At 34.5% G+C, this 9,230-nt stretch overlaps 1 protein-coding gene across 1 annotated transcript; it reads left to right on the top strand.

Annotated features, from left to right (window-relative positions):
• The first annotated feature begins 2,429 nt into the window (after window positions 1-2,429).
• On the top strand, window positions 2,430-8,038 carry LOC122592823 (GDSL esterase/lipase CPRD49-like). Its single transcript, XM_043765138.1, has 6 exons — window positions 2,430-2,659; window positions 5,775-5,852; window positions 6,287-6,427; window positions 6,941-7,017; window positions 7,110-7,247; window positions 7,786-8,038. The coding sequence occupies exons 1-6, from the start codon at window positions 2,549-2,551 to the stop codon at window positions 7,907-7,909; spliced, it is 669 nt and encodes a 222-aa protein (XP_043621073.1). The 5' UTR covers window positions 2,430-2,548; the 3' UTR covers window positions 7,910-8,038.
• Window positions 8,039-9,230: the final 1,192 nt, after the last annotated feature.

Genomic DNA, 9,230 nt, shown 5'->3' with positions numbered 1-9,230 from the left:
GAAAGGTTTATTCTTACCCTTAGACTTAAGTTGAACAACTTGTTTAGGCAAATTAAGCAAAGTCTCATTATCTTCTGTTAGGTCTTCAATAACCACACTAGTTTCCCCTATATACTCCCAATCCCCTATTTTTGATATAGCATGCTCAATGTAAATCTCAATCAATTTAAACTGCTTAGTGTAAGAAACCATTTTTATCACATCTCTGTCACAAGCAAATGGTTTCAACCCTACATCTAAATCACTTTTATCTGGTTGTAAATAGTGATAATACATAACCAATCTTGAATCATAACCTAACTTCTTGACATAATGGTTAAATTCATGAATAGAAAACTTATCACCATCTATGATATCCACAACTGCCTCATTCCCATTATAATATATCCTTCCTGGAGAAGCTGTGAAGAATCCACCATGGTTGATCTTTATCGAAAATAAATAATCATAACGATCTGAAATTAAAAAAAAAACAAAAAAGAAGTAAATATACATATACATACATACATACATATAGGTATAACCCATTATCTTGCATATATTAAACGAAAAAAAAATCATTTAAAAACTCACTGTAAACATTATACAAGTGTTGTTCGTCTTCCTTATCAAAATCTTTAGACCTAAAAATTGGTTTTCCATCATCATCGAGTATGCTTTTATCATAGAACACCATCGAATTTGGATTTGAGAAACCACAAGGATATTCAATAAGAAAATGGAATGAAATAAGGGTTTTTTTTGATTTGGGGATTTTTAGTCGTTTGTTAGGTGAGAGAAAAAGAGAAATAGATATAAATATAGGTATATACTGATGGTTTTGGGTGGCTAAATACAAAAATACCCTCACGTGGTACGCACGTGAGGGGGGTAACAAAGGGAGTTAAACGGCGTGTGGATGGAGGGTGGTTTGTTGATTAAAAAAGTTGTTTTAGGATGATGTACTGATTAAAAAAAAAGCATAAGAGCGAAAATTGATAAAATGGAAAACCACATGTAATGAAATTTTCTTAAAAAAAAAAAGATTGTGTGTATATTTAGGTTGTTTTTTCAAAAGAAAATAATACTCTATAAAAAGGAAAGATGGAAACAATATATTGAAGACAACTAGCTAATGGTTTCACACGTGCCCTCCAAACTCAGCTCATAGTTTTCTCCGGCCGTCATTTGATAAATCATGTCCTTTCTCTACTATCATATTTTTTTCTTTTCATTTCCAAGTTTGTATTCCTATTTGGTGTTGGATGTTCTATGCGGAGGTGAGAATGTGATGAACGCTTTTCGTTAAGGTTGTGTAAAAAGACGTCAACTATTTACGGCAGAAGCTGTCAGAGATTTGTTTGATGAAGAGTAGCTGGTCTTTTTCAAAAGCTTTTTGGAAAGGGTTGGTGTTGGTGTAGGGATAGTATTGAAAATTTGTTTAACAATAAGTACATGTACATGTTCTTCAAAATATGTAAAGAAAAAGAAAAGAGCCAAATACTGAGTTGCTACAGTATCGGTTTTGAGTTGAAACAGCAGCAAGTTGCTACAGTTAACCCGACCAAGTACTGTAGTACCTGACTTTTGGATTGTTATATATATAATGTTTGTCCAACCCAAATTATTAGACTTATTAGCTCATTAGCTCATACATTTTCTTAGCTTATATATTTCAAAAAAATATATTAAACCATAAATTAACTTGCACGTAATATAGAAATTAATTAAGGAACAACGACATCAACCTGTTAATTAATTTTTTATTCTATGTCCACACCATTAATAAATTAATAATATTAAATAAATCATAAGAAAATATCTATCTATATAAATATTAAAAGTTATCCTAACATTTTAAAGTCTTCTACAATTTAAAGCTATTTTTAAAAATTAACACATAGGTCTTTATCCTATGTGACATCTCTATATTTTTTTACAATATATAAATCTACAAAATTATATTATCTAAAACTAATAATTTTAAATTATTTAAGATGATACGTACTGGGTATTTAACTTATGTAATGTTTGTTTGAGACTTAATAAAGTCAGTTATGACTTAATCAAAGAATCTATCAAGTTAGCAAAAATGTTTGTTTTTAACTTAATAAACAAAAAAAACAATCGAAACATTATTTATTCATTCAGTCAATTATCAATTCCTTCACTTAATGGTTAAAATAAAAAAAAAGTCCCTTATTATTTTGTGTTAACAAGTGATTTTTTTTTTAAAAGTTAGTTTCGATTGAGACTTGCTGGAGGCAATTTTAATTAACAAATCGTTAAACCTCTAACGTTTGCCTTATGGAAAATACCTTAAAATGAGAAACACAATACTCGAACTTGAGACTTTAAAAAAACTCACCTCCTAGGCCACTCCTTATGAAAAATACTTTTAAATGAGATAGACAATACTCAAACTTGAGACTTTAAGGAAAACTCACTTCCTAGTCGGATTTAGAGTACTGCCATAAACAAGTGATCTAATATAGCATCTTGCGCAAGTCACAAGTGACAGCCACTTGTTATTTCCAGCACGTGTCGTTAACTTCTAGGAGAGACAGAAATGGTCGGACCAAGAAGGCCACAGTTCGTGTTATTTGGTTCCTCAATTGTTGAATTTAGCTTTGCCCAGGAAGGCTGGGGTGCCATTCTTGCTGACATCTATGCTCGTAAGGTTTGTATTCATTATCTATTTTCATTTTTCATTTGATTTCTTGCAATCAGCAAACAATGAAGTTAATGTTGATAAAGGAGATATTTTCCTGATTCTTGATTGGTATATATTATGTATATATATATAATTCTTTGATTGTAAAATTAAGAATGTTACTGTATTAGTGTATTAAGTTTTCATGTAATTAGGAGGTGGTTTTTGGTGTTTCCAAGTGTTAAGGTTTGTTTGGTCTTCGAATCGGGTTTAGAAAATGGGTAAAGGCGTTTTTGATCAAAGTCGTAGGTACTCGGTGGGCTAATATGACCATTTTGCTTTATATAATAGTATCCATAGGTATTAGATAGTTGTTCCTTTTTGGTTCAGAAATGATTAATATCAGAGTGAGTGAAATCAACATTGATTTTGTGCTAGTTAGAGGTGTGCTAGTTAAAAACTAATTTCTTACTCTGGTAAATTAAAAGTCTTTTTAAGCTCTTTTGGAGAAAAATTTGTTGCAAAAGCTGTTAATGTGTTCTGATTCATGCTCTGCGGTTCAACCAATGCAAAGAGAAGTCTTCCCCATATGCCGAAGAAATACCCATGTTGTAACAGAAATGAGGAACTTTGTTTATCTGTTATCCATGTCTACATCATAGTGTCTGAGCGATTTAAATTAAAAAAAAAGGGGTAAATGGGTGGGAACCCTCTGGTCCATGTACCGTCTTGGTACCCAAAATATAGTTTCTCCACTTGCCTTTAGCAAGATTTGAATTTGTGATCTGCAACCTTCATCTGTGTGCCCATGTGGTCATATGGTGGCGGTATCAGTTGATCTATGATCAATTGGTGAGCGATTTAAATTCTAGCAATAAACTTAACTTAGTTTAGGCCAGTTTCACACCTAGTCAGTTGGCAGAGGTCAAAGTAATACACCAGCAAGATGTTATGTGCATGTATAAAGGTCTTTAAATGTTCAAAGGTAGAAAATGAGCCTCTCTTACATGACAAAGATTTGGTTTACTTCTCAGAATATAGAAACGATCTTCAAGTTTGATCTATTCATCCGTTGTCATATGTTTTTACAAAGTTATTCTCATTAATTTCTGTTACATATATATACATAGAGGAAAGTTAGTTTGAGAACCATAAAAAAAAAAGAACGCGAGAACCAATCCTGACCATTGATTTTGATCTTGATGATATTTAATTTTCTCTCTCCTCATTTTCACCCAATTCATTCAAATGGTTTTATCTCACAAACCGTACATCGTTAAACGAAAAAAAAAGCATGGGTAGTCTTAAAATTTCGTGCTCTTTCATTAGAGATGCGACTTGATATACTTTTGACAAACTTTTAAATTTCGATTTTTTTTTAAATTTTTTTTTTTAGCGATAATCCCACACATGTGTAGGATGTATATCCTACACATGTGTAGGACGTCCTACACATGTGCAGGACATGTCTAGGGTATACATCATACACATCCTACACATGTGTAGGTTATACATCCTACACATGTGTAGGTATGTCCTACACATGTGCAGGTAAAAAAAAAAATTCGAAAAAAAAAAAAATATTTCGAAATTTAAAAGTTTGTCAAAAGTATATCAAGTCGCATCTCTAATGAAAGAGGACGAAATTTTAAGACTACCCATGGTTTTTTTTTCGTCTAACGATGCACGGTTTGTGAGATAAAACGTTTTGAAAAATTTGGATGAAAGTGATGAGAGAGAAAAAAGGAGATAAGATGTGTGGCCCAGATTGGTTCTCGCGTTCTTTTTTTTTTGATGGTTCTCAAAATAACCCACCCTTATATACATATATATATAGGGGTGGGTTATTTGTAGTACATGTACTTTTTATAGTACATGTGTAACATGTGTAACTTAACTTACACACTTCTTCTTCCTTTTTCCTTCCATCTCCGACCACCACCATGATACTCCGGCGACTATTTCCGGCGAAACTTACACATGTGTAAGTACAACTTACACATGTGTAAGTTAACTTTCCGGCGAGAATCAAGTTCGTTTTCGGGTGTTTACGGTACGGGCCAGAGGCCCTTATCCGTTCTAAACTTAACCGTCAAGGGACGCATATGGGAATCGTATGGATTTGATGGGCGGCGATCCAAGAGATGGTGTCGGTGTGCTACGGTACGGGCTCCGCCCTTGCTGCCGGCGCAGGCGCCTTCGCTGGGTGGTCGGAGATGATGGTGGCCGGTGGTGGTTGTCTCGCGAAGGAAAAAACCTAGAAATTTTAAACGCTAAAATGCTAAAAAAAAGTTGTACTTACACATGTGTAAGTTAGTTACACATGTGTAAGTCTCGCCGGAGATGGTCGCCGTCACCGGAGGATCATGGTTGTGGTCGGAGATGATCATGGTGGTGGTGGTGGTCAGAGATGGAAGGAAGAAGAAAGAAGAAGTGTGTAAGTTAAGTTACACATGTACTATAAAAAGTACATGTACTACAAATAACTTTCCTCTATATATATATATCCGTTCTTAATGGAACTTATACCGGTTGATGTTTATTTAGAAGTTTCTGATACTTGATGGCTCAGTATGTGTTGCTGTGCTGCTGTGGTAGGATCTTTCTCATCAAGTACCAAGAGAGTCTTGCATTTCGTCTAAGTTGTTGGCATCAAGTTTTTTTATCTTATAATTTCTTAATTGGTTTGCTTCTAATAGCACAAACTGTTTCTTTTTCTTTTTGTTTTTTACCGTTGGGGAACTGTAATTACAAGTAGCGATAAATCACGTATGAATAGATAATTATCTTGATTCTATCCAGTTTCCATTAGGATAAGCGGATGGTGTTTGGGGCTCTGTTAGCAATAATACATATAGTCATAAATATGGGTAGTCAAATCTAATTGAACTGTACACGAGGCACGTGATGTAACTGGTTATTCTATTTGTTGGGATTTTGTTTACATGATCATTCCTGATTGGATTATTATTTTTATTCATTTACAATCTACTCAAATTAATTAAAGGTTTTCCAAAGACTGTAAAAGAGAAGTATTGTGGTTGAATAGGATTGATAATGTCTTCCAAACAACATTCAGTCAAAAGTAAATGTTTTTTGTTATTTCTGTAAATAAATCTCCGCTCACATGCAAATGGTGCAGGCAGACATATTTTTGCGAGGATATGGTGGTTGGAACTCCAGGCAAGCCGTAGAAGTGCTTGATCAAGTTTTTCCAAAGGTAATTCCTTCGATCTAGGTGCCAGATAGAAGGCAAAACCATGTTATATCCCTTTGCCCCATATTTAGAAAGTGCCTAATAAGGTAGTAGTTGTCAGTGGAGATGGCAAAGTCACGAGTTGTGTTTGGTTAGATTTTGATATGGGTGGTTTGCGTTGGGTTGACGTGAAGTGTTTTAGCACAAAGTTCTTTTAACCGTCTTATAAGTAATTAGTCAGTAAAATATAATTTAAAAAGTTTTATTATTAAATCATTAGTATAATTGTTTGCATAAAGTGATTTTTGAGGCTGTGTGGATAAAATGTATACTTTGGCATTTCTTGTTTACTAACTTTTTTCTAAATTGGCCCATTTACTATTTAGAGATAAAAGATTAACCAACTTGACCCATCCTTAATATTTATGTTTGTTTTCATCCCACTTGTCTGTTTTTAGGATGATGCATTTCAACCATCTCTGGTGATAGTTTATTTTGGTGGTAACGATTCAGTGCTTCCTCGCCCAGATGGCCTAACTACTCATGTACCTCTTCCTGAGTATATCGACAACATGAGGAAAATAGGTATCCGTCTCAAGGTAAAGTTTACTATCATATTTAATGTCTTTAATTACTATAGGTGACAAGATAAGTCGACTGGGTAACTGGTTGAACCAGGTCATTCCATGCTACACGTGGAAACAGGCCAGTCTAGGCTCGCTTCAGTTGACCTGTAAACATAGCACTGTCCCGCGCGATGTGAAGCGATGACTAGTTTTTCAAATATTTTATAAATCTACAGAGGCAATGGTAATATGATAGTCTAAAACTCTAAATTTTGTAATAAAAATATGTTTGCAATTTGTAATCATTAAAATTAGACTTCATGCTGCTTCTAACTCGCACGCTTGACGCATTTACCATTATTCTTGCTCAAGTTTTAGTTTGACTCATTGAATGTGCACTGGACATGATCAAGCAAGAGACAAACTTTGATCAATGATTTCAGTCAAACTAATTGCGCATAAATATATCATTTAAAAAGCATTTTTGGTGTTATTCTTGCCTGCATCATACTTGCAAGTAATGCATTCTAATACAACCCACAACAGAACCTGTCAGAGAAGACACGCGTAATATTTCTCACTGCTCCTCCTGTTAATGAGGCTCAGCTGCTACATGTTTTGGGGTATATGATTATTACTGAGCTAAGTTCTTGTTTTCTTCTTTTTTCTACTTCTTATTGTTAATTCTCATAGACACTTAAAATTGTGTTTTCAGTGTTGATCATCGCAAAAATGAACTGTGCCAAAAGTATGCAGATGCTTGTGTAGAATTGTGCAGAGAGATAGGGATTAAGGCTATTAATCTGTGTAACGCATTTAAGAAACAAGACGGTTGGTTGACCACATGCTTTACGTGAGTAGCTTTCATATACTTGCATAAATTGTCACTCGAATATTTTGCTCATGAGTACTACTTCCTAGATTCTTATTTTTATTCGAGTTACTCACTTACTCTTTGTTTCGACCGCCATAAAGTTAATGGTCCACTGTAACTTTTAATTATATTCTTTTCTTTATAGAGTAAAATCAAAAGGTAGCATATGAAACATGTCAAATGGGCCAAAAGCCATGCAAAGTTTTGCAGCATAAAACGTCATAATTTTTATAATTAAAAAAAAAAACGTTAGAGTGACGTTGCAAATTTACATTTTTTTTTCTTAATCTTTAAACATAACCGGTTAACCCAACACATTACGATTAACGAAATATTTACCAATTTGGATACTAAAAATTTATATAGGTTGACCCATTACCCAACCCATCCTTTTTGCCATCTGTATTGGTTACCTTTTTTGTATAGCTGCCATAGGCAACAAAATGGATTCATTACATGTTAACTAATTAATAAGATAGGTTAGTTTATGATCGACTAATTATGTTCCAATTGACAGTGATGGGATGCATTTATCACCTATCGGAAGCAAAATAGTAGCAAAAGAGATACTGAAAGTCATTTTGGAAGCTGAGTGGAAACCGAGTCTACATTGGGAAGCTTTGGCTAGTGAGTTTGCTTAGCTTTCGTGGTAATTTAAATATGTTCTTTTTAACAATTAGGTTGTGTTTGGTATGCTATACTGAAGGTCAGAATGGAAACGAAACGACGATTATGATGGAGGGATATACCTGAAAAAAGGCTTTCTTGTATATTGTATAGTTACTTTAAACTCTTACGTTGTTAAGGAGTATTGTGATGGTTGTTAGGAGGGTGGCAATGGAAGCCGGCATGAGTTAGGCATGGTCCATGCCTAGCGGTAACACCGCCGCCAACACCTAGGCATGGGCTAAGCATGGTGGGCTAGGCATGAAATGCCAAGGTGGCATGGGAATCACATGGGAGAATAACTATTGGCAACGGTTATATTGGTGGAAAGTTGGACCTTTTGACACTTTTAAATAATGTCTAGTCATGCCTAACCCATGACAATCATGTCTATCCAAACCTCAAATAATTTAATTTTCATTTATTGTATTCTTAATTATATTAATAATGCAGAGTAAATTACATAAACCGTCCCTGTGGTTTGTTGATTTTTTCACCAACCATCCCTCTTTGAAAATTTTTGCATAAACCATCTTTTATGGGTAAACTAATAACATAAACCGTCCCTCGTCCAATTTAAAATAATTTAATTACCCTTTCAATATTTTAATAGTTAAATACAATTATTTTATTATTTTTACACTTTTTTTTAAAAGGTAACTATTATTAACACTCAACCTGGCCAACTAGTTGGTTGAAAAATTACAATATTTACACTATATTGAAACAAACCGAATCATCCCACGTTATCGTACATTGTTTTGCTATATTCCTATACCAAAGAAAACCAAGGGACTTTATGTTGTGAATAATGCTTTCCATCCTCACGCTAACATTTGCGAACCTTTTCTTATTCCTCGCTTTCCATATACGCCAACAAGCGATGATGATTAAACCTTTTAGCACCTTTCTTTTATTCCTGCCAATATCGGCAAACTTGTGAACCACCAGAAAGGTCTTTAGAGGTGAAAGCATAGATCTGCCTCACCTTACACCAGCCACTTATGAAGTTCCAGACTAGAGCTGCTACCCCGCAAGCACAAAACAAATGATCTGTAGTCTCCAAGCACTCGTTACAGAGTATACAATTGTGGTCTGATATCCCACAGTTACGTCTTCGCAGCGCCTCACGTGTGGGGATACGATCCATGGCCGCCCTCCACGCAAAAATATTGCATTTCCTTGGAACCCATTTGCTCCATTTGAAAACAAACCTTGTACTGTAGTCATTTTCACTAGAGAGAAACTCTCTCACAACTCTAACAGAAAAGTTTCTATCTTTTGCCCCCACCCATG

The sequence above is a fragment of the Erigeron canadensis genome, chromosome 3, assembly GCF_010389155.1.
Source record: "Erigeron canadensis isolate Cc75 chromosome 3, C_canadensis_v1, whole genome shotgun sequence".
NCBI lineage: Eukaryota > Viridiplantae > Streptophyta > Magnoliopsida > Asterales > Asteraceae > Erigeron > Erigeron canadensis.
Note: the sequence above shows the minus strand (reverse complement) of the source record. Positions and strands in the feature narration are given on the sequence as shown.

Excerpts from the sequence above, each read along its gene's own strand:
- LOC122592823 (XM_043765138.1), top strand. The coding sequence starts at position 2,549 with ATGGTCGGACCAAGAAGGCCACAGTTCGTGTTATTTGGTTCCTCAATT. Across the intron at positions 2,660-5,774 it reads CTGACATCTATGCTCGTAAG|GCAGACATATTTTTGCGAGG; the intron begins GTTTGTATTCAT and ends CAAATGGTGCAG. Across the intron at positions 6,428-6,940 it reads AAATAGGTATCCGTCTCAAG|AACCTGTCAGAGAAGACACG; the intron begins GTAAAGTTTACT and ends AACCCACAACAG.